This window comes from Halichoerus grypus, chromosome 8 (genome assembly GCF_964656455.1).
Source record: "Halichoerus grypus chromosome 8, mHalGry1.hap1.1, whole genome shotgun sequence".
Lineage (NCBI taxonomy): Eukaryota > Metazoa > Chordata > Mammalia > Carnivora > Phocidae > Halichoerus > Halichoerus grypus.
In genome coordinates this window covers 70,016,065-70,039,831 of record NC_135719.1, presented here as the reverse complement: position 1 = coordinate 70,039,831, position 23,767 = coordinate 70,016,065, and the positions used below count along the sequence as shown (strand labels likewise).

At 54.6% G+C, this 23,767-nt stretch overlaps 1 protein-coding gene across 2 annotated transcripts; it reads left to right on the top strand.

Moving 5' to 3' along the window:
• The first annotated feature begins 7,039 nt into the window (after positions 1–7,039).
• Positions 7,040–23,593, top strand: TYRO3 (TYRO3 protein tyrosine kinase). 2 transcript variants are annotated; one of them, XM_036084653.2, is made up of 19 exons: positions 7,042–7,255; positions 8,984–9,167; positions 9,396–9,496; positions 10,279–10,449; positions 11,901–11,987; positions 12,768–12,883; positions 14,446–14,623; positions 15,303–15,448; positions 15,992–16,136; positions 16,520–16,649; positions 16,732–16,832; positions 17,106–17,201; positions 17,524–17,604; positions 18,046–18,138; positions 18,578–18,699; positions 19,111–19,220; positions 19,390–19,549; positions 19,769–19,905; positions 22,117–23,593. In XM_036084653.2, exons 1-19 carry the CDS (start codon positions 7,141–7,143, stop codon positions 22,505–22,507), a joined length of 2,664 nt encoding a protein of 887 aa, XP_035940546.1. In that variant the 5' UTR covers positions 7,042–7,140; the 3' UTR covers positions 22,508–23,593. The 2 variants fall into 2 exon arrangements, with proteins under 2 accessions (XP_077935640.1, XP_035940546.1); XM_078079514.1 differs by lacking the exon at positions 11,901–11,987 and having other exon boundaries at positions 7,040–7,255.
• The last annotated feature ends 174 nt before the right edge of the window (positions 23,594–23,767 follow it).

The following is a 23,767-nucleotide window of genomic DNA, read 5'->3' as shown; positions in this document are numbered from 1 at the left end:
GACACACACCCCCTTTTAAAAAAAGTTTATTTATTTAAGTAATTTCGACGTCCTATGTGGGGCCCAGCTCCACCCCGAGATGGAGAGTCGGGTGCTCTTCCGACTGAGCCAGCCAGGTGCCCCTGCGCTCGGAACCCTTGAGCGCGAATATACTCTGCTAGCCCTGCCCTGCCCCACCACGTAAGCTCTATGCTGACACCCAAGACACTCATCCTTCGGATGTACAGCAGGCACGATGAGGCCCTTCTGCACATACGACACCCGTGACAGAGGCAAAGTGTACTTCAGACGCCCCTCTGCATTCACCAGCCCGGATAATCACATCCTAAACCCAGCACCCAAGCTCGTGGGCAGCACCCAGACACCGGCACACACCAAGGTGACCTCCCCACTGCGTTTATGGGTGAGCAAGAAGGTAAGCATGTACAAGGAAAGGCGAGGCTTAAGGAAGAAACTGTAGGAATGGCAGTGGTGAGAAGAGAGAAGAAAACAGTCTCATTGCCCACAGGGTGATCCCCTTCGTGAGCATCCCACCTTTGTTCATGCAAGTGTCTCTTCTTGGAAATCCTCCCTTTCTTCTCTCCCACCCCCTACCCCCAAAGTCTTTCTCTTCTTTTAAGGCCTAGCTAGAGTGAACTCTAAAACCTCTGCCAACCAGGCCTATTCACTGAACTTTCCTTGGAATCCTCCGTTGTGCCACTTGTGTGGCTTGTTGGGGATGCACTGCCAATTATCAGCTATCACTGGTCACCTTTTCACAAGCATATGTGCTGTTCTCTTGCAGAGACTGTGAGTTCCTTGGGGGCACCAGGCCTTCTTTTTGCATCAGTAGTGCTCAGCACCCAGCATATTGCCATAAATTTAGGACCTTAGCAAATCATTGCTTCACTGAAGGCCATCTTAGGGCAGCCAGTGTTAGTCTATTGGTTCTCAAACTTTAGCAGGCATCAGAATCACCTTAAGGGCTTGTTAAAACAGATTACTGGGCCTCACCCTCAAGAGTTTCTGATTCAGTAGGTCTTGGACAGGATCCAAGAATTTGCATTTCTAACAAGTTTCCAGGTATTCTATTGGATCCTTCTTTTGGTCTCAACTGCAGCAGTAAATTTCAGCTACTAGGCTTTAGCCATCCTTGGGGTCCAAAATAGTACTGACCTGGTCAGAAGTTATGGGGAGTGAAGGAGGGGAACTGGAGCTAGAAATGCTGGAAGAATGATAGTAGAAAATCATTGTTTGTAACCACTAATGAAATAATCACTCCAGGCAATGATTGTCAATGGCTGACAAAACTATTAGGTGAAAGGTTGATGAGGATTTTATGTATGATGGATCAGGTTGCCAATTTATGAACATCACTAAAAGTGAGACCACTGGACATAATGTGCTCCTGATTTGATGAAACTGGAAGTTACAAAACACTTCCCAAGAAACCTTCATGCCGAAAAACTGAACTTGAATCTAGTGAAGGATCTAGATCTAACTACCAGTCTACAGGAAATATGGGTGGTAGAGGAACATGTTAATAACACAAGGATACAATTAACCAAACCCAAATTGCGCAAAATTCTACAAATGACCCAGTTTCTTCTATAAATTTCATGTTCCAGAGAGGAGGGGGACCTTTTATAGATTTACAAATACAAAGATTACAGTTAAATATATGGTCCTTGTTTGGATCTCAGTTCAAACAAGCCTAATGTAAGAAGATGTTTTTTTGAGACTGTTGGGGAAAACTAAACACAAACTGGATTTTATAATAAGGATTTTTTTAAAAAAAATATTGGTTATGGATGTGGGTTTTTTTTTTTAATAAACTTTATTTTGGAATAGTTTTAAGATTTTATTTATTTATTTATTTTTTAAGATTTAATTTATTTATTTGTGAGAGAGAGAGCATGAGCCAGGGGGAGGGGCAGAGGGAGGGAGAGGGAGAAGCCAACTCCTCTCTGAGCAGGGAGCCCAATGCAGGCTTGATCCAGGACCCTGTGATCATGACCTGAGCCTAAGGCAGACACTTAACTGACTGAACCACCCAGGTGCACCATTTTTTTTTTTTGTAAAGTTCATTGAATTATAGAGTACAAAGCTCCTGAAAAGGGAGGGGACCTGAGAGAGTTGCCCTTGCCCCCCATTTAAAAAAAAAAAAAAAAGTTTATTTATTTGAGTAATCTCTACATCCAAAGTGAGGCTTGAACCCACAACGGGAGATCAAGAGTCACATACTCTTCCAACTGAACCCCTCCAGGCACGCCCCTCCCATTTTTTTAAAGTAAGCTCTATGCCTGATGTGGGGCTTGAACTCAGGACTCCGAGATCAAGAATCACATGCTCAACCTACCAAGCCAGCCAGGTGCCCCAGTTTCCCTTGTTTTTAACATTTTACATTAACGTGGTATATTTGTTAGAATTAATGAACCAGTGTGCCTGGATGGGAGCCTGCTTGAGATTCTCTTTTCCTCTGCCCGTCCCATCGCTTGTGCCTGTGTGCGCGCGCATGCGCGCCCCTAAGATTTGCTTTTAAAAACTTTAGGAAGAGGTGCCTGAGTGACTCAGTTGGTTAAGCATCTGCCTTCGGCTCAGGTTATGATCTAAGGGTCCTGGGATTGAGTTCCCACATCAGGCTCCCTGCTCAGCAGACTCTGCTTCTCCCTCTCACTCTCCCTCTGTGCTTTCCCTGTCTCTTTATCTCTCTCTCTCTCACACATACACATTAATAAATAAATAAGATTTTAAAAAATTAAATGTCTGGGAAAACACCAAAAAATGGGACAATGGAAGACAAATAGCTAAGATAATTATTGAAGCAGAGTGATGGATACACTGGGGATTCATTATACTTTTCTCCCTACTTGTGTATATGTTTGAAATGTTTCATAATAAAAATTTTTTAGGGGCAGCTGAGTCGATTAAGCATCCAATTCTTGATCTCGGCTCAGGTCTTGATCTCAGGGTCGTGAGTTCAAGCTCCGCATTGGGCTCCACACCCAGTGTGGAGGCTACTTAAAAAAAAAAAAATTTTTTTTTTTAAATAGAACTAGAGGGGCACCTGGGTGGCTCAGTCGGTTAAACGGCTGCCCTCGGCTCGGGTCATGATCCCGGGATCCTCGGATCTAGCCCCGCATCGGGCTCCTTGCTCACCTCCGGAGAGCCTGCTTCTCCCTCTCCCTCTGCTTGCCTCTCTGCCTATTTGTGCTATCTCTCTGTCAAATAAATAAATAAAATCTTTAATAAATAAATAAATAAAAAATAGAACCAGAAAAGCATCACTTGCCAGCTGTAAAAAGGGTCAAAAAGAGAAACACAGACAGCTAGATATAGGGCATTCAAACAAATATACTCACACTCACACATATATATTTCCTTCATCAGCTGACAAGGGCCCTTTACTCACACATGGAACGCTTCCTTTCAGGGCCATTCCTAGGTGAAATTTTGAAGAGGACAGTTTTTTTCTTTCATATGCTTAGACCCATGTGCTGTTTCAGAAACCCCAAACTTATTGCTGCCTTCCGACCTCCTAAGTTTGCTTTTGGGGAAAAAGTCTGACCATTTGAAAGTCCCTCTGTGACTGTACATTGAAGTTTAATCTCTTCTAGGGATTTACCTTTCTGTTTTGTCTTCACTTGGGCAAGGCGTGGCATTGTTTCTGACTCCGGAATTTCAGGCAAGGGGTGTTTGGCAGGCACAGGGGCCATCCCCAGCGCCCCTGGCATCACACCTGCAGGCAGTTTTCCTCCAAGCCCTGAAGGAGTGGACTCCCTGCTTTCTCTAAGGTGATGGGGAGCACAGTCTGCGGCCTGCCCATTCTGGAAGTGGCATTTCCCAACTCACCTCTTGAACCAGTAGTTCAGAAAGAATGGATCCTTGCTCACAGGGCAGCAAGACTACCTTGATCCCATGGCTCACCTTGGTTCTTTCTTGGTCCATACAGCCTCTGCCTTGAATGGGGAGGATGGGAGGAGAAGGTCCTAACTCTGACAAAGCTGAAGCAGCTATTTCCTGAGACTGATGGAAGTTGCCATCAAGGGATTCTGCTACTATGGGCAGATGGTTTTTTGTTTGTTTGTTTTGGAGAGAGGGGGAGGGGCAGAGGGCGAGGGAGAGAGAATCTCAAGCAGGCTCCATGCCCAGCACGAGCGTGCTGTGGGCCTTGGGGCTGGATCTCACAACCCTGAGATCATGACCTGAGCTGGAAATCAAGAATCAGACGCTTAATTGTGCCACCCAGCCGCCCCAGGCAGATGGTTTTTATTTCCAGGTTTGTCTGTGTCTTCTCTCTATCCCTGCTCTCCTTGGGCAGTCCTGGATCATAAAAGGCAGAGTGGGCAGATACTTACTTCACCCGAGTAGGGAGATGCCAGGGCCCAACCTAGCTCCATCCATAATAAGGGGCTGCTGCTGGCCCTTCCTCTCCCTTGTGGTCCCTTCTTACTCCCCTGGAGTAGATCATAGCTGGCTCTGGTTCTGTTCTGAGGACAGGAACTCCTGGGACAGCTGCTCCTGCATTATGTCAAATACATTTCCTGTTGATTTGATTAGTTCCCGTCGAAGCAATGCGTTTATGAAAGAAAGGGAGATTTTGCAGGCATGTATTTGCACAGGCGGCCAACCTCCTTCAAGTCACACACACACACACACACACACACTTTCTCCCCATCCACCCACAAAGTGTCAGTCACATTTAGAGTTTGCACAAATGCACACCCTCCCTCACACATCACAATGCACACCCTCCCTCACACATCACAATGCACACCCTCTCACCCACCTACACACTTCTTCCACAGAATCACACCTGCTCACATACCCTTAAAGCACGTTCCTTTACCATGCTGAGAAAGAGAGAGAGAGAGATAGGTAAAAATTCGTTGCTAGGGCTCAGGAAGGTAAGCACTCTACGTGGGAGCTAGAAAGTCAGAAGACCAGGACCCAGAAATACTTAGAAATACTAAGAATTGAGAAGGATTCAAAAGCACGGGTAGAGAAAGCAGAGACTCAGAGCTCCTTGGCCCCACCAGGAAAGCGTGCTGCCCCAGGGAAACAGTGATGTGCCTGAGGCCTGCAGCTGAGATAAGAATTTGTCTAGGCTGTGAGTGCAGAAGGCCGTGGCATCCCCAACATGTCCAAGAAGCCCATTTGGACTGGTAGCTAAGGGGCGTCCTCAGTCTGGGATTCCCTGTCAGAGTTCAGGAAACAATGGAGGAAATGAAGGGAGAAAAGGAAGTGGGAAGTTGGGTTTGGGCTCTGGGTTCAACATCCTTTAGGAGAGAGTCTTTCCAATGTCAACCAGAGTCAATAGGAGGAGGCTTTCTTTCACTGGAAACTTGAAGTCCCCTGGAGAGAGGAGAGATGTGGGAGAGGGCCTTGAGGAGTGACAAGTGCCCGAGGGCAGAGCTGTAGCGCCACCTGGCCCCAGTAGCACGGCCCCGGCGACCCTGGCTTCAGCCCCAGACTGCGGTCAGCCTGCCCTGATCCGACTCAGCCCAAATGCAGAAGCTGTGGCCTCTGGAAAGGAACAAGTATTTTCCTTTAAGAAAGGATCCTGGAGCCCACCCACAGCACCCAAGAAAACTGGCAGAGCGCCCAGCTACACACAGACTTCAGGCCCCTGCCATTCAAGTGTGACAGCCCTTCTGGGGTGTCTCCCCGTGTTGCCACCTGAGGGCGCCCGGAGCTGGGTCTGAGGCTGCCGCCGGCACTGCTGTTGTTGTTATCATTAGGATACTTAATAAGCAAGCACTGATGGGGCCAAGTGGCGGAAGAGGCAGGCCCCTGCTGCTCGGGAGAATCCCTGGAAAGATCCAGTGGGGCTGTGGGGACAGGGGACTGAGTGGCTCGTTCCTCCTCCCTACCCAGGACTTCTGGGAAGGGCCCTCTGGAGTAGGCTCCGGGGGACAGGTAGAGAGGTAAGGGCGAGGGGAGGGGAAACACTTGGTAGGCTGCATTTGGAACCGGCTCAGCATCTGCCTGACAGGATGGCTTCAGGCACAGCTGCCCCGGTGATGACTGGTTGTGGGGCAGACCAAGCTCTGAGGCAATCATTCATTAATTTAACAGGCATCTGTCTGCTTATTTATGGAATGCCTACTGTGTGCAAGGTGGTCTACTAATAATAGCTAAGGTTTTATTGGATACTGTGAGGACACAGACAACTTTCACACCATGTCTTAGGGGTTGCGGGGGGTGTGTAGATGCAGAGGAAGCAACTAGGAAGAATGACAACCCCCAAAGATACGGGCCATGGGGCTTTGGCCTGTGTAGTGTAGCAGTGGGGATGTCAGATATAAAACCTGAGGATTACCAAAAAGATCTTGGAAAACTCGAGACCCAAGGCCCAAGATCCTGGAGATAAAGGGGTGGGAAATGGAGCATGAATATGGGAAATTTGGGTGAAAGGCTCAAGAAAGAGGCAGGAAGGGGTGTTAGTAGGTCCTGAGGGGGGAGCCTTGAGTCACGATTTCGGGGGCCCCGACGGTTGGGAATTTAGGGGACTGAGATGCTTTATGTCCTGAGACGGGGGACGGGACTCTGGCATCAGAGCCTGGACAAAAGTTGGGGTGCGATAGAGGCTCTAGCGAGGTTTGACAGCAGGAGCTGGAGTGCTGGGTCTGAAAGGATGCTGGAAAGTGTTTAGGGAAAGGAGGGGCGTGGCTGAGTGCGCCACCCGGGCACCCGGCCGATCCTCCGGTCGGCCCTGGGGAAGCTGGCCCGGGGTGCCGCGGCGGTTGGGGAGGCCGGAGGGCGGGGGCCGGCCGGACAGGCGGCGGCAGGGTAGGCGCTCCGAGCGAGCCGCCCGAGGCTCCGCGGGGGGGCGGTACGAGCTCGGGCTTGAGGGCCGGCGGGCTGGGGAGGAGGCGGCGGCTCGCAGAAGAACATGAATCAGCGGCGGCGGCGACGGCGGCGACGGCTGTGGAAGGAGCGCGGTGGCCCAGCAGCGGCCCCGGGGACCCCGCGCTGCTGACGGCGGCCGCGGCGACTCGCAGCGGGCGCGGGTCTCGGAGGCGCGGGCCCCAGCGCCGCCCCCCAGGACGGCCCCCGCCCCTCCCGCGGCCGTCCTCTCTCGTCCCTCCTCCTCTGTCCCTCCTCCCTCCTCCCTTGTCGCTCGCGGGCCGGGCCCGGCATGGTGCGGCGTCGCGGCCGATGGCGCTGAGGCGGAGCATGGGGCGGCCGGGGCTCCCGCCGCTGCCGCCGCCGCCGCCGCCGCTGCTGCTGGCGGGTCTGGCCGCTCTGTTGCTGGCGGAGCCCGCGGCCGCAGGTAGGGGTTGGTCGGGAGGCGGCGGAACGCGGGGGCGCTGCGGAGGGGCGCGGCCGGGTGGGCGCCCAGGGACCGCAACGGAGCGAGTCCCGGCCTGGGCGGGCCGGAGACTTGGGTGGGGGGACGAAGCTGGAAGGCCGAGGCTTGAGGGCTGGGGGAGGGGGGCGCAGCGCAGCGTCCGCTGCCGGTTCTCGGGCCGGGGCCCCACCCCCAACTTTCTCGCGTCGGGGCTCTTCTGGCGGGGTGGAAGGGGAAGGGAGTGGGGCTGTGGGCTGAGTGGTCAGAGGGGATTTTCCCGCCTCGACGTGTCTAGTTGTTTGCTCTCCCCTCCCAGTCCTGGGGACCCCATTCTGCCCGCCCTGCACACGAGAGCCCCACTCTGAAAACACAGGGGCTGGACTCAGCACCCAAGAGGCACACCTACCCCATTTAGGTACAGGGGCTGTGAGGGTGCCCAGTCACCGAAAACATCTGGACATACTCTAGTTCCTGTACCCGCTCAGATCTTCCGGGGAATGCCGGCGAAGATGGGCTGGAGCGAGGTTGCTGGTCTTCGTGGGGGCTAGCCTTGTGTTCCCACGTGGCCACGGAGACATTGGCCGGTTATAGGAGGGCTCCTCTCCAAGTTCCAAGGTCCTCTGGGACTGTTGGGTGTGTACGGGGTGTGAGGTCATCCCTCCCTGCCCTGTGACCGGCCCTGTGTCACAGGCTAAAGCAGCAGCCTCAGCTGGCACCTTGTCTGAGATGGCACTCCCTGCTATATGAGATTCTCAGGGAAGGGAAGGCAAAGAGTGACAAGTTGACAAGTATTTACAAGGTGAAAGGTGTGTATCTCAGGATCAGAGAGCCCAGGAATTTGCCTAGGGTTGCACAGCAAAGGGCAGGAAGAAGCAGGACTGGATTCAGCTCTGTGGATAGTTCACCTGCCCCTCTGCTTAAAAACATGCCAGGAGACCAGGAGGGGTGTGTGTGTGTGTGTGTGTGTGTGTGTGTGTGTGTGCGCGCGTGCGCAGAGGGTAGCATTACGCAAGGTGGCTCCTGTTGGTGTGACAGTAGCCCAGGGGTCTTGGGCTCCCTCTTCAGGGCCCCTCCCCTCCCTTCTACCTCCTACCTCCCTAGCACCCGCCCCTGCACACATTCAGGTATTAATAGAGCGGGTGGCTGCCAGGAAGGCTGCCATGTGTTTGATCTGACGTGGTTCTGCAGCCATATGTTCTCCACTTCAGGGGAGCACCCCCTCCTTCTCTTCCTCAGCCTCCTTTCATTTGCCAGGGTGGGGTGCAGGGGCGTGCCAGCAGCAGTGTGAAGTCTGGCCAGACACCTCGGGCGGGCAGAGAGCTGGCCGCCTGTTGAACTACAGGGGTGCAGCAGTACCTGCCCCAGGTGTATGTGAGGGCCCCACCTTTTTAGCCTGGCTTGCCTTCCTTTTGGTGGTTGGGCTTGAACTTAACATGGCCCAGTCAGGAGGTATGGGGAAGAGGTCACTTCTTTGGAGCTGGGGGGAACTTGGCAGTGGCAGACATGTGGCTGGAGAGCTTGTCATTTTCCTTCCCCCAGCCAAGGCCCAGGCCACCTTCCCTCCCACACTGTCCAACCTCTGCTCTCTTGACCATTAGCTGAGGATGAGCCCTCTGACCCAGAACCTAGGTTCTGGAAGAGGATGGGGGATATTTCCAGGGACAGAGTCCCTGTCAAGCGGGTTGACACCTTCTCCTTCCCACCTCTCAGGCCTGAAGCTCATGGGAGCCCCGGTGAAGCTGACCGTGTCTCAGGGGCAGCCAGTGAAGCTCAACTGCAGTGTGGAGGGAATGGAGGAGCCCGAGATACAGTGGGTGAAGGACGGGGCTGTGGTCCAGAGTGTGGATCAGGTGTACATCCCAGTCAGTGAGCAGCACTGGATTGGCTTCCTCAGGTGCAGGACCCTGGGGGAGAGTGTGCATGCCAGCCTGGGGGCAGGTTGTGCTTTTTCCCTGGGCTTGGGAGCTGGGGGCAATGCTGATGCCCAGAGGTCTGGGTTTTTTTATTCGGCAACCTATGGAAACTTCCAGAAGTGGGGGCAGGCTGAACCCACTGAGTCTGCCCAGCATAGCTGCGCACCCCCTTGACCCTGGGAGGTGAGCCTGGTGTCCTGTTTCCACAGCCTGAAGTCAGTGGAGCGCTCTGATGCAGGCCGGTACTGGTGCCAGGTGGAGGATGGGGGTGAAATGGAGACCTCCCAGCCAGTGTGGCTCACGGTAGAAGGTGAGGAAGCAGAGACACGAGTGGGCATGTTGGCCTGGAGCAGGTGCTGTCTGCTAGTGACCACACCTCTGCAAAAGAAAGCTCAGTGGAAGCTGATTTGCCCCATTGCCCTCTGAGGCCTGATTGCTCCAGGCTCCAGGCCTCCCCTACCCCAGACATCAGAAGACCCTACTCATTGGAGTCTGGGTATTTCACAGCCAAGGGGGTGATGAGGACCTCCAATCTATGGGGTGCAGTCAGTTTCAGTTGTCTGAGCAGCAAGCCTAAGCACCCATCTGGGGCTGGACCCTGTTCTGCCAAGTGGCCAGGCCAGGAGGGGGAGGCCTGGGGGAGGGGAGGAAGGATCCGCAGCTGCGGGAGCTCAGAGCTGTTCAGCTCAGGAAAACAAAGTGACTAAGAAAGTAACAAAGGGCCCTGAACGGGATCTGGGGCCTGCCAGCAGAACTCTGCTAAAGCTTCCGCCCACTCCCCCTCCCTTTCTGACCTTCCCCCAGCTCCCCACCCTCTGCCTCCTGCCCTGCTCTGGGAAGGCCGTCAGAGCAGGTCTGGGAAGCGAGAATCTACCATGCCCAAGGGGACAGCATAAAAGGATATTCCTAAGGTGCCCAAAGAAGGGAAGCTTCCCCCCTCAAGCTAGACGCCTGTTTTGCAGTTTGACCCAGTCCTAAGGGACCTGTAGGACCTTCTGCATAGAGGGCTGCAAATGGTAGCAAACTTGTGGCTTGGGTAGTTGGAAACTGAGAAGTGGCAAGGCTCATCCCTCCACCCCCCTTTCTCCCCAGGTGTGCCATTCTTCACTGTGGAGCCGAAAGATCTGGCAGTACCACCCAATGCCCCTTTCCAACTGTCTTGTGAGGCCGTGGGCCCCCCTGAACCTGTTACCATTGTGTGGTGGAGAGGAGGCACGAAGGTGGGGGGGCCCGCTCCCTCTCCCTCTGTTTTAAATGTAACAGGTGAGCAGCCTCAGGAGGGGGCTTTGAGTAGGGTTGGTGAGGCTGGCAGCGTGCAAATCTGTGCAAATCACCAAGTCTGCTCTTGTGAGTGTCCAAAGCACACCCTGGTGCCTGGGTACGTGAGCTGCACTGTTACTAAGCTCATTAGTCAGGTGTGCAAGGCTGGCCAGGGAGCTGATCAGTGGTGATCCTGCTGGGCATGCTTGAGGCCTCTGGAGCCTCTTTCCGTCCTTCACGGTAGTCCAGGCCGTGCACAGCTGGCCCTGGGAGATGAGTCCTGTGAAACCAGGGGCACCCGTTTCCCCCACCCCTCCCAAGGGAAGGAGCCGGGAACCAGCCCACGCAGAGCTAGGAGGAGTGTCTGGCAGGCTTGCCTAGAAGACAAGAGTCTAGGGCTGCAGAGTGGGGAATGGCAGGGAGAAGGAAAGGGGGGGTGCAGCACAAAGAAACAGGAGCCTCCTCTCCTAATGACCCTTTCCAGAAATTTCTAGACATTTTCTCAAACAACTATATTTATCCATACCTCCACACAGCTAGACCCAAAGCAGCAATGCCTGTACACCCACCTGGACCCCAAGATCCTCAGGCACATGCGAAGCTTGTGAGGCTCCCTTCTCTGTGAAATAAAGCTCATGTTCCTGGTTGAGGCTTGAACTGACCAAAGAAGTTGGGAGGCTGAGCTTGGTCTCACATACTGGACGGTGGGAGGGATAGGTTCTGATGTGCCAAGTCCCCTAGCAATATGAATCTTGAGAAGAGGTGGGCTACCGGGCCTGTTCGGGAGGTGCTGGGTTGGAGCCCATGAGAGGGAAGTTCAGTTCTCTCCAGATGTGCGTGGTTGGGACCCTCCGGCAGCCGGCCTGATAATAAGCACTCACTGAACTCCTACTCCACACACCACACTGTGCTAGGCACCATGGGGGATCGAAGGAATACAAAAGATATAGAAGCCGTCAGTCCAGCCCCCAAGGAATTAGTGTAATTGGGGAGACAAGACACATGCATAAGATGCTGAGAACTATTGCAGGGCAAAGAATCTGCAAATCAACAATGATGCGGGCGTAGAGCAAACAGAGAAGGGCTCTGGATTGTACAGTAGAGGAGCGAACAGAGAAGGGAGGCAGCTTTGTGCTGTCTGCGGGAGGTGGGATTGAGGCAGGGGGAGTAGTATGACCTTTCTCAGGTGCTTACTGTGTGCCGCGCGCTTTATGTGGGTTTGCACAATCCTCCCAATTCAAGAGATGAGAAGACAGAGCCCCAGCCCTGGGGTTTATAGCCAGGCTCGTTAGACTCCGAAGTCCCTGGTTGTTCCAACCTGTCTAGCCCCTTCCTCTGGCTGGAGGGACTTCTAGGATATTCAGATCCAGAGCCTGCACAAACCCCCTTCCCCAGTCCCAGGCTGAATGGGAGTTGCTGCTTGGGGGGCGCTGACTGAGGTTTTCTGGCGTCAGGGGTGACCCAGAGCACCGTGTTCTCCTGTGAAGCTCACAACCTTAAAGGCCTGGCCTCTTCTCGCCCAGCCACTGTTCGCCTTCAAGGTAGGAGGACTGGCAGGAGGGAGGGAGGGTGAGTGAGGCAGGGGCGTTTGCAGCCAGCTGTCCAGCAGCCGGGTGAAGTTACAGTCATTTGGTGTTCCGGCTTCCCGAGGCCCTGCTGGGACCTGAGGGATGAAGGGTTAATTGGCAGAGCTCCATCCCTAGTGAGAGCACCTGAGACCCTGCCATGGCTGAGATGAGAATAGAAACCTGACGTCACAGCAGATTTCCCATCACGATGCAGAGTCCTTGGGAGGGAGGGAGGGAGAGAGGGAGCCAGCAGGAGATGGTCAAGGCTCATGCCCAGCCTTGCTTCTGCCAGTCCCTGTGGAGGGAATGGGGCTGGGAAAAACAGCCTAGCAGGATGATAGCGGAGATCCAAAGGGCTGGTGTGCACAAAGGGAGGGAAGATGGGAGGGAGAGAACCAGTGTGGGGGGGGAATGGGTTGTGGCTGCAGGGGCTGCCTCTCAATTGTCTCTCCCAAGGCCGAGGTACTGTTGTCCCCCTTTCCCCGCCACACCCACTCTCTTATCCTATTCTTTGGCCAGATAGGGCCCCTGATTCAGAGAGGTGACCTCTCCCCGCAGCCAGCTGATAACGCTCTCCCTGGTATGAGCAGCTCTCCCCTACTGGCTTCTTGGCTTGTATATGACTGTGGTGCTGGGAGTGCTGGGTAGCCATCATCAGGTTGAGGGGACCCCAGGCCTTAGGGAGAGACTTGAGGCTTGACTCCTTCCCGGGCACTCGAGTCCAGGGCGCTGACTCTCACTCCTTGTCCACAGCACTGCCTGCAGCCCCCTTTAACATCACAGTGACAAAGCTCTCCAGCAGCAATGCTAGTGTGGCCTGGACACCAGGGGCCGATGGCCTGGCCCTGCTCCAATCCTGTACGATCCAGGTAGGGAGAGGGAGGACAGGCTCTCCTGGCCACGTTCGTTCTGTGGCTGCCTCGGTGGCACTTTGTTCACAGTGGTATCACATTTACCTACACTTGTCCGTGGGGCTTGGTCTCCAGCTCTCTCCAGGTGTTGCTCCCTTACCAGGAACAGCTCAGCCTGCCCCTTATCGTAGGTGCTCTGGCCACCAAGTGACTTGGCAAATTGGCTCAAACCCGTACATTCTTCAGGCTGGAAAGCAGATCACTAGAGCAGATTTGGGATGCCCGGAGGAGTTTTTCTTCTGTCGGCAAAACCCCAAACCTTTGATTTAGCTGATACTTGTACCTTCATGCCCCATCCCCTGACTCATGCCAAAGAGAACAAGGGGACTAGAAGGGGTTCTAAGCCCCAGAGAGTGGAAAACCTGGGTGAGGTGATATCAAAAACAAGAGGCAATGCAGACTTGTTTATTTTCATCTGTTTACTCAAAGTTTTTAATGCACCTTTGAAACTGTTCTAGGCAGTTCCCCCAGGCAGGAGAGGCCCCTGCTCTGGGCTATACCATTTAGAGGACCCCACTCTGGCCCTCCTTTGGCTGCACCCTTGCCCCTGGGCAAGGAATCTGTAGAGACAAGGGGATATGCCCATCTAGATCATGAGGACATCCCCTCCCCTTCCCCCAACTGCCACACTACACCATCTTCTAGATACTCAGGACCTCCGCCCTTATGGCCCCCAGTCTGCTTCTAGGACCTGTGTGGGCCTCCTCCCTGGTCCCTCCTTGGGAGGGCATGGTTTGTGCACCTCAAGGCCAAAGGGCAGCCATTGTGGGGAATCGGTATGCAGGTAGCATTGTCCACACCCGCGCAGTTGATGTTCCTCCCAGTACAGACCCTTGGCTCACAGGCTAGCTCTTCTTGTGCCACCACATTCTGGCTTGGGAATCCTAGGGATGAGAGGATTATAAATGCAAACCTGACCTTGATTGAAGCTTTATTTGTCCATATACCATCATAGGAAATATTTTGTCCAATAATTTGTTAGCTGATTTATAACATTTAAATATTTAGCCATACGGTATGTGGATCTCCATTTGTACACTTGTCCTGGGCCCCCAAAATGTAAGGTGAAGGCCTGGTTCACTGTGCTCCTAGGCTCCCAGTTACTCTGCCCTTGAGAGACTGAGACTTTGCACTCACGTGTAGTTATAATAAATGGTAACCCTTCTAACCGAGTTATGTATCAAGCATAAAAGGGTATGAGTTTTCTGGAGTAGTTGGGAAGGCCTTTGACAGAAAACGTTGTATTTGCACTGAGTCTTAAAAGATGAGTTGGACTTTGCTAGGAAGAGCAGGTCATTCCAAGCAAAGGAACAGCATTTGCAAAGGAATGGAGGCGTGGAACTTGGTGTTATTAGAGTGGGGACAGGTGGGAGGGAGTGGGTTACAAGTGTTTGCTGATAGGCTTAGAGGAGGCATTAACTCAAGATCTCCCCCCACCTCCTCTGTCCCCTGCTCCTGCCCATGCCTATTGCATCTTTGGCCTCCCTCCTCTCCATCATTACTTTGCGGCTTTTCTGTAGGTGACACAGGCTCCAGGAGGCTGGGAGGTCCTGGCTGTTGTGGTCCCCGTGCCACCTTTTACCTGCCTGCTCCGGGACCTGGCACCTGCCACCAACTACAGCCTCAGGGTGCGCTGTGCCAATGCCTTGGGGCCTTCTCCATATGCTGACTGGGTGCCCTTTCGGACAAAGGGCCTAGGTAAGGGGCTTGCAGAGCAGAGTGGCTGGGCAGGGCCTGCATGGGGAACAGGCGATGTTGGCTTCAGTCCTGAATGAAGTTGCTTGAGAGAGAGGTTACCTGAAGGGGGGTTCCTGCCTCATTCAGCAAACACCGAGTGTCTGCTGTGTACCTATGAATTAGATAAATCCGGCCCCTTCTCATGCAGCTTTAGTTCTAGGGGTGGAGCAGACATGCAAATTACAAAAGATCAGATCATTTGGTGAGGAAGAGTGCCCTCAGGGTGGTCCAGGCATACCCCCATAAAGAGATTGAAGTTTGAATGATAAGGAACAAGCCACACATGGGGGAGGGGAAATCACTGCAGAAGGGGGCACAGCAAGTGCAAAGATCCTGTGGCAGGAACTTGCTTGGAGTTCTCCTATCAATAGCAGAGATGCTGGTGGGGCTATGAGGGGGAAGTGGTGAGGCAGTAACCAAGAGCAGCACTGTACCTAGCAGGGTGCTGTGGGTCCTGCCATTGCTCACCTCTCCTCCACAGGACTCTGGGTGAGAGCAGTCAGAACTGGGAGGGAAGCCCTAACCCCCACCTGTAGCTGTCTGAGCTGTGTAGCTCTTGGGAGTTGGTTCCAAAGGCTAGCACGGGATGGTGATAGTGGGAAGGGCAGGGCTCTTAGCGGCCTTCTCTCTTTGGGTATAGCCCCAGCCAGCGCTCCCCAGAACCTCCATGCCATCCGCACAGACTCCGGCCTCATCCTGGAGTGGGAAGAAGTGATCCCCGAGGGCCCTTTGGAAGGCCCCCTGGGACCTTATAAATTGTCCTGGGTTCAGGACAATGGAACCCAGGTAAGGGGCACCCAGGTAAGGGGAGACAAGCCTCTGCTCTCCAGGTACACCGAGTCATCTGTCAGGACTCTTAAGACCTTTAGAGCTTCCAAATGGCTGTCCTTGGTGGGCCTGGGGACTTTGGTGGGCTGGGCCTCCCACCACCCCAGGGAGTCCACTTTTCCCCACCTTCCCCTGCAGGCTTCCCTCCTTATTGGATTGTCTCCTGTTAGGATTGCATCCAGTGGCCACTTGTAAAGCAGGAAGCACATTCCTAAACAGACTGGGGGAGGGCACGGATAAGGCTGTCTTATCCTCAGCCTGGTTCCTTCCCATCCCCCACCTCTGCCTGCCTGGACTGAGCCTTGTTTGTGTTCAGGGGAGGCCTCTGCGGCCTGGGGAAGGAATGTGATGACTCCCAGCAGGTTGTGTTCCTGAGGTCCCTGAACCCACAGTGTCCCTTACCTCCTGGGTTCCTAGTTGGACCTTTTTCTGCATTCAGGCCCCATCTGGAGGCCTTTTCTTCAGACTCAAATGTGGGATGGGGGTTTTTCCTGGCTGCAGGGTGAGCTGACAGTGGAGGGGACCAGGGCCAACTTGACAGGCTGGGATCCGCAGAAGGACTTGACTGTGCGTGTGTGCATCTCCAATGCAGTTGGCTGTGGGCCCTGGAGTCAGCCACTGGTGGTCTCTTCTCATGACCATGCAGGTAAGGCCTGTAGGGGAAGGGCAGAGGGGATCAAGGCTCTCAAGGCCAACCTAGATTGGTGGAAGGAGCTTGGTAGCACCTTTGCTTCTAATAGACCCAAAGACTCAGCAGTTGAGGCCAGGGTTGGTATTTGAACTATATGTCATTCTCCCCCTGCCCCAGAACTAGCATAGAAATCCCTGGTCGCATTGTAGGTTCCAACAGCCAGGGCCTGTCACTGACAGGGTAGGAACTCTTGGGGCTTCCTTTGGAGCTTCTTTCCCCTCGGGACCTTTATTGACTTAAGAGAACCTCTTGTCCAGGCCAGATGGCCATCAGTGGAAAGTTCTAAAGGGACTCCTTGATGTCAGCCTCGCTCATGCCACTGCCCCCGTCTCCCATAGGCCAGCATGGCCCTCCCCACAGCCGCACATCCTGGGTGCCTGTGGTCCTGGGTGTGCTGACAGCCTTGGTGACGGCTGCGGCCTTGGCACTCATCCTGCTTCGAAAGAGGCGGAAGGAGACACGGTTCGGGTAAGGGGGTAAGGACAGGAGGGAGAGGCGGGCGATGACTGAAGATCTTGGGGCTGACTCCACGTCCTGGGTTTCCCCTTAGGCAAGCCTTTGACAGTGTCATGGCCCGGGGGGAGCCGGCCGTTCACTTCCGGGCAGCCCGGTCCTTCAATCGGGAGCGGCCTGAGCGTATCGAGGCCACATGTGAGTGTGGGGAATCATAGGAAAAATGGACTATCTTCGCGCCCCTATCTGTATTCTTTTTGTTAGCTCATTAATTTGGCCAGTGTGTCTGAACATTAATGAGTCCTGAGCACACAACAGTGGAAAAGACACACAGACCTACCCTCGTGGAGGTTGCCATCTTAGCTGTGGGAGAGCTAAACTAAGCTCATACCTTCTCTGAGAGCCGAGCCTGGGGTGTCGGTCAGGAGCCAGAGAGGCCCCTCTTCTGTCTCACCACCCTTCTCCCCACAGTGGACAGCTTGGGCATCAGCGATGAACTCAAGGACAAATTGGAGGATGTGCTCATCCCTGAGCAGCAGTTCACCCTGGGCCGGATGTTGGGCAAAGGTGTGTGAGGCTGCATGGGGATTAGCCGGAGTGGAGTTTGCCTTTGATTGCTCCCAGCACTTTGGGGGTGTGGGCTTGGGGCAGCTCCTGTGAACACGATATGCTGGTAGACTGCTGAGTCGGGGATGTTTGGGGGAATGGTGGCTGGGGATAAGGAGGGCAGAGGAGCACTCCCAGCATACTTCCTTCGGCTGTGGACAAGGGAGCCTCCTGCAGTGGCCTGGAGTCTAGTGATTTGTGTCCCTGGGGAGGGTCACCTTGAAGAAAAGGGGCTGGGGCTGGTAGGGCAAGGGGCCTCACCATCATTTGGGTCGGTTCCTAGGAGAGTTCGGTTCAGTGCGGGAGGCCCAGCTGAAGCAGGAGGATGGCTCCTTTGTGAAAGTGGCCGTCAAGATGCTGAAAGGTGAGTGGAGAATAGTAGACCTGGAGTGAGGAGTGGAAGGGGTGACTGAGCCGGAAGTAGGCTCTGCTGCACCCCTAGACTTTCCAAGAAGAGTTAGTCAGCACTAACTAGGATGCCGTCTGTGCCACGTGAATAATTCAAAAGCATAAACCCACACACGTTTGCGCCCTTTGCTTTCTGTCGTCAGCAGTGACTGTCCTCTGGGCTCATTCAGGGTGATTAAAGCTGGTTGCCTGAGCGTCTGGGCTATCCAAACCAAAGGGAAGACCGTTAGCAAGTGGAAAGATGGTTGGAGAGCCCCACTCCATGGGAGTTTCTTCTGCTAATGGCCAGACTTTCCTGAGCCCTCTGGGAAGCCCAGGAAGGACAAGGCCTAGGAGTCTTGGGTCAGAATTGGGGGCACATCTTCCTTATTCCCTCCCTTCCATCCTTTTCTTCTAGCTGACATCATTGCTTCAAGTGACATTGAAGAGTTCCTCAGGGAAGCGGCTTGCATGAAGGAATTTGACCACCCACACGTGGCCAAGCTTGTTGGTGAGCTCCTTCTTGGGGGGAGGCAGATATACAATAGGGCTAAAAGTATGCTCCCCTAAGGTGGGAGGGCAGCCTGTAGGAGAGAAGTTTGGACTTAGCTGGTGAGGAAGCAGATAGCAAAATAGCAAGGAAGGTCCTGGCTGAAATCTGATCCAACTCCAGGTAAGGAGTTTATCGTGCAGGCCCTATACCAAAGGTCTGCACTTGAAGACTGCTCATGTGAACAGAGGAGAAGGAGGGGACAAGTAGATGCTCCAGAGATCTGGGGGGCAGCTAAATCTTAGGTAGTCACCAGTAGGTAGGCCAGTGTGGACTCACGGGGAGGGAGGTAGCAGAGCCAGGGCTAGAGATAGGACCTAGCAAGTGGCGGACTCATGCAAACACCTGAGCCATCTCTTGACTGCTATGTGCCCTGCTCCTGACTCTCCCTTGTCCCCAGGGGTGAGCCTCCGCAGCAGGGCCAAAGGCCGTCTCCCCATCCCCATGGTCATCTTGCCCTTCATGAAGCACGGGGACCTGCACGCCTTCCTACTCGCCTCCCGGATTGGGGAGAATCCCTTTGTGAGTGCCTGAGGTGGAATGGCCAGGAGTTGGAAAGGGACAAAGACCCTGGCATTGAGTTTGGCTTGGTGGGCAGGGCCGATTAAACTGGTTGGGAAGAGGCAGGCTGGCTTTGACCCTTTTTATGTTAGAAGGCTTCCTTCTCCCTCACAAGCCCTGCTGGGAATTTTAGGCGGGGCAAGGGCCCACTTCTGGGAGAAGAGACCTCTAGAGCTCCACACTGGGAGTGTCTTGACTCTTGGATGCTCTCTCAGATCTGCCAAAGCTTCTTTGCCTTGGGAAGCTCCTCCAAACGCCCTCCTTTCAGTAATTCCAAGGACAGTCTTTAGGCTTTCTGGACAGGGAACCCTCTTCATCCTGCCCTGGCTGGGTGGGCAGATCCAGCCTGAGCTTGCCCTGTCTGCCCACCAGAACCTGCCCCTGCAGACCCTGGTCCGGTTCATGGTGGACATCGCCTGTGGCATGGAGTACCTGAGCTCCCGGAACTTTATTCACCGAGACCTGGCTGCTCGGAATTGCATGTATGTGAATTCTAGAGGGCTCGGGGCGTGGGGTGGGTGGGGAACAGAGCAGCCTATGACAGGAGAACTAGCTAATGGTCGGCTCTCACCTGGGTGCATGGGGACAGCTGGGGAGCAAAGATGCCCTGGTTTCCGTAAGGCTGACTGCATCCTCCAACACCCCTCACAGGCTGGCGGAAGACATGACAGTGTGCGTAGCTGACTTTGGGCTCTCCCGGAAGATCTATAGCGGGGACTACTATCGCCAGGGCTGTGCCTCCAAATTGCCTGTCAAGTGGCTGGCCCTGGAGAGCCTGGCTGACAACCTGTATACTGTGCACAGTGACGTGGTGAGCAGGGTGGCACAGTGAGGCTCGGTGGGAACGCAAGCAGCGTGGCCTAGGGCGTGGGTGGCCCTTTAGAGTCCTCAAGGACCTAGCCGGGTCTCTTCTTTGGGCTTTGGCTGCCCCCTTATGAGGCCCCTGAGCCCTAAGATGTGCTTGCCTTAGGGTTCTGCCCAGCTCAGGAAACCTAGTGACATCTCCCCTCCAACCTTGCTTCCGTCCCAGTGGGCCTTCGGGGTGACCATGTGGGAGATCATGACTCGTGGGCAGACGCCGTATGCTGGCATTGAGAATGCTGAGATTTACAACTACCTCATCGGCGGGAACCGCCTGAAACAGCCTTCGGAGTGTACAGAGGACGTGTGAGTGCCCTGGGAAGGGGATCTGGGGAGGAAGGAGGAATTTGGGGTTTCAGGTGCTGCCTGCCACCACAGCTGCTGGTCCAGTGGGAGCTCGGAACCTCAACTGGACCTTTCGTTTTTTTGGTGGAAATGTCCTTGTCCCCAGAGGGAAGACCAACCTCCACTCCAAGCTGCCTCTTCATCTGCTACCTCCCGTTTACTTTCTCTCCTGCTTTCCCATCCTGTATTTTTTGTTCCACCCTTTCTTACACTCTTATTTTCTCCAGTTTCCAGGAAGGACCAGGAACCCCGAGGGCAGAAGGTACAGGGTTGAGCAACAGCGCACGATTCTGTCACCTTCTCCCCACCCACCCCCCACTCCTTCTCAGTCCCCAGCTAGTCTAAGAAAACCTCCCAGGCTGAGCCCTCCCTCCCCCTCAGAGGGCTGCACCAGGGCAAGAAAAAACTGCCGCTCTATCACATTCCTCGCTAGACAAGGAGGGGCCGTGGGGGGAGCGGGAGGTTGGCTTCCTCTTGAGGGAGTGGAGAGACCTAAGATCCTGGGGAGAAGAACTGCCTTCTTTCCTTTCTGAAAGCCTGGAGCCTTTGGGAGTGGGGTAGGGTGGGGATACACCCACTGCACAGTGGAGTGTTGTGAACCCCTCGTGACTGGAAGACAGGGTTACTAGCATTAGCTGGGTACTTTACAGGCATTCTTTCAGGTAATCCCCCTCTAACCCCATAAGGAAAAGACTATCATTATCCCTATTTTGTAGATGAAAAACTAAAGATTAAAGAGGTTAAGTAACATGGCCAAGGTCACACAGCTATTAAGTAGATGAGTTGGGATGTGAACCTAGATGCCTGTGATTTTAGAATAGGTACCTCTTAACTATGACGCCAAATGTAATTTGTCCATTCTAGTGTTGTATTTCCCACCCTGTGCAAGCCAGTTTCCCTGGGGCCCTGGGGGACCTTTTCACTAGTACCAGGGGGAGGGAGTCCACAGTGATCCAGGGAAGGAATCTACTCCCTACTTCTTGCTGTGGGGCTGGACCAGAGGTCCAGGATCAGGGACAGGCGGAGGAAGGCCTGGCCTGAATGGTGGGGTCCTTTTTCTCTAGGGCAGTTGGTTTGAAGTGCCCTGATCCTCGACTGTGGGTAAGAGGGAAATCTGAGGGCGCAAGCCAGGCCCTACCCCTCCTGCTCATCTGCACAGCTCAGGGCATGGCAGGGGCAGGAGCTCAGGTCTCCCTGTGGCTGTAGCCTGCCTGGGCATCTGGAGCTGCAGAGGTTTTGCTGGGCATCGGGGATCAGGCTCCGGCTTATCTTCCTCCCAGGCCGGGGCTAGTGTTGTCAATAGGGCGGGCGCTGGCCTCCTACCAGCCAGCCTGGTGGACAGGCGCCAGTTGGCTCCTAGCACAGCCTTTACAATGTAGCCCAGCCTGGCCACATACCCATGGCCCCGGACCATTTCCATGGCCTCTTCGATGTCTGGCACCATTCCTCCCATCATTGGGGGCCCCTGTCAGGAGGGCCAGTGTGTGGGGCAGTGTTTGGGGCTTCTGTTGTGGGCACAAGAGAGTCAGGCATTTGCTCTGACTGCATCTGGTCAGAACCCCCTTCCCTTAGTTCTTTTTTTTTTTTTTTCCCGTTAAGCCTGAGGCATTCCCTGGGAACAGGAATAAGACCTCAGGGAATCTGTAAGGCTCCTGAAAGTGTATGTAGAAAGTGTTCCTTCCCGGGGGGAAGGGGCGGGGAGGGCTGGAAGCTTTTCTAGATTCAAAGGTGTCCATGAACAATGAAGATTTAAGTCTGCCTGAGTGGGTGAGGATTTGGGACAAAGGGTGGCTGTTCAAATCCTTGCCATTAAAATAACACTGACTCCCGCTGTGTTCTGCAAGACAAAAGCACGCCTAGTGCCCCTCCCAGCAGAGCCTAGGACGGACTCTGGAGCTAGCTCCATCACTTTTTACCTGTGTGACCTTGGGCAAGGTTCTTAACCTTTCTGGGCCTCAGTTTCCACAGTGGTAAAATAGGGATCATTTATTTCACAGGGTTGTGGTGAGCATTAAATGATAAATGTCAACTACTTAGAAGAGGGCCTGATACATAGTCCTACATACGGGTGTGTTAAAGAAAATTTCCCAAATCGTGGTTCCGTATGGTTAAGGGGCCTCAGCTTCTCCTCGGGGTTCCTCACTGCCACCCCTCACGCTCCTCTGCGCCCAGGTATGAGCTCATGTACCAGTGCTGGAGCGCCGACCCCAAGCGGCGCCCGACCTTCACGTGCCTGCGGATGGAGCTGGAGAGCATCCTGGGCCACCTGTCCGTGCTGTCCACCAGCCAGGACCCCTTGTACATCAACCTGGAGCGAGCCGAGGGGCCCGCCGAGGGAGGCCCCCTGCAGCTGCCTGGCGGGGACCAGGCCAGCAGCGGGGCCGGGGATGGCAGCAGTGTGGGGGCAGCGGGGGGCACCCCCAGTGACTATCGGTACATCCTCAGCCCTGGGGGGCTCGCTGAGCAGCCCAGGCAGGAGGAGGAGCCGCCGGAAAGCCCCGCCAGTGAGGCCCGGAGGCGGCTGCTGCAGCAGCAGGGGCTCCTGCCCCACAGTAGCTGTTAGCCCACAGGCTGAGCGCGGCCGGGGCCGTGCTGCTGGCTGTGATGCTGGCCGAGGACCCTGGCCCGGGCCGCGCGGCGTGGGGGCTCCTGTGGCAGTCCTCCCAAGCTGCGCTGGAAGCTGGACCGACCAAATGGCCCAATCCCAGTTCTTCCTGCAGCCACTCTGGCCTGCCTGGCATCGGCTCAGGCCGGGGCCGGGTGGAGGTGGGCCAGGCCTGGTTGCCTAAACCCAGGCAGCTGGCAGGAGGGGGTGGTTATGTTTCCATGGTTACCGTGGGTGTGGAGAGGAGTTGGGGGAGGGTAGATCCAGCCCTGTGGGCCCCTACCCTCTGGCTGAGCTGCCCCTGCTGCTTTAGCACATGCACTGAGGTGTCTCTGACCCCGGGGGCCCCAGCCCTGCCCATGCTCGGGGTTTAAGAGTCCGGGTTTGCTCTTCCTCACAAAGAGATGCCCCTGTGTTATTCCCCTGTAGGTGAGAGTTGGTAAGGGGTTGCTACAGTCAGGTCCCAAGTGCTGGGAGACAGTGGGGCACTCCCAGGTCTGAATCCTCGTCCCCTTCCTGATGACCCAGCCCGCCTAGGCCAGGAGGCAAGTGCAGCTGACCAGGTCACAGCAAGGCATGCTGGATCACTGCAGGCTGCCATTTGCCCAGCCTCTAAAGGCAGGGCACCCAGCCTGGCAAGAGGAAGGGGTGCTGTAGGCCCTGCCCAGGAATGCGTGAGGCCAGAGAGGAGTCCAGAAGCCCCTCTTTACGCCCTCCCACAGTCTGTCTGAGCATGCTACCAAGTCCCAAAATATCCTAAGACTAACAAAGGCAGCTGTGTCTGAGCTCAATCCTTCCATGCAGCGTCCCTTAGTCCCAGTTTTCCCTCTCCCTGGAGACCCTCTTCTGTCCCGAATCTCCAGAGACAGAGAGAAAATAGGCCTGATGGCTGGCGTGGGTGGGGGGGAGTTACTGGAGCCTGGACCCCAGCCCTGGCTAGGGGAGCCCCCGGATTGCATGGGGCAGGCCCCTGCTGTTAGGGATATTTCCAAGCCGTTAGAAGCTGTTTAAAAACGGAAATAAAATTGAGAGCTAAAGACCCAAGGCTTTGTCTCTTAACTGTTTACTTTTTTCCAGATCGCAAAAATGAAGCATCTCTGCATAGAGAAAAATCTGGAAAGACATATGCCAAAATGTTAACAGCTGTTATCTTTACATGATGTGAGTTAAAGGGACTTGTTTTCCTTTGTGCCTTCCAAGTTTTCTGCACTGAGCACA

Coding starts and splice junctions, on each gene's coding strand:
- TYRO3 (XM_036084653.2), top strand. CDS start 7,141: ATGGCGCTGAGGCGGAGCATGGGGCGGCCGGGGCTCCCGCCGCTGCCG. Junction 17,202..17,523: donor GGGCCGGATGTTGGGCAAAG/GTGTGTGAGGCT, acceptor GTCGGTTCCTAG/GAGAGTTCGGTTCAGTGCGG. Junction 18,139..18,577: donor ACACGTGGCCAAGCTTGTTG/GTGAGCTCCTTC, acceptor CCTTGTCCCCAG/GGGTGAGCCTCCGCAGCAGG.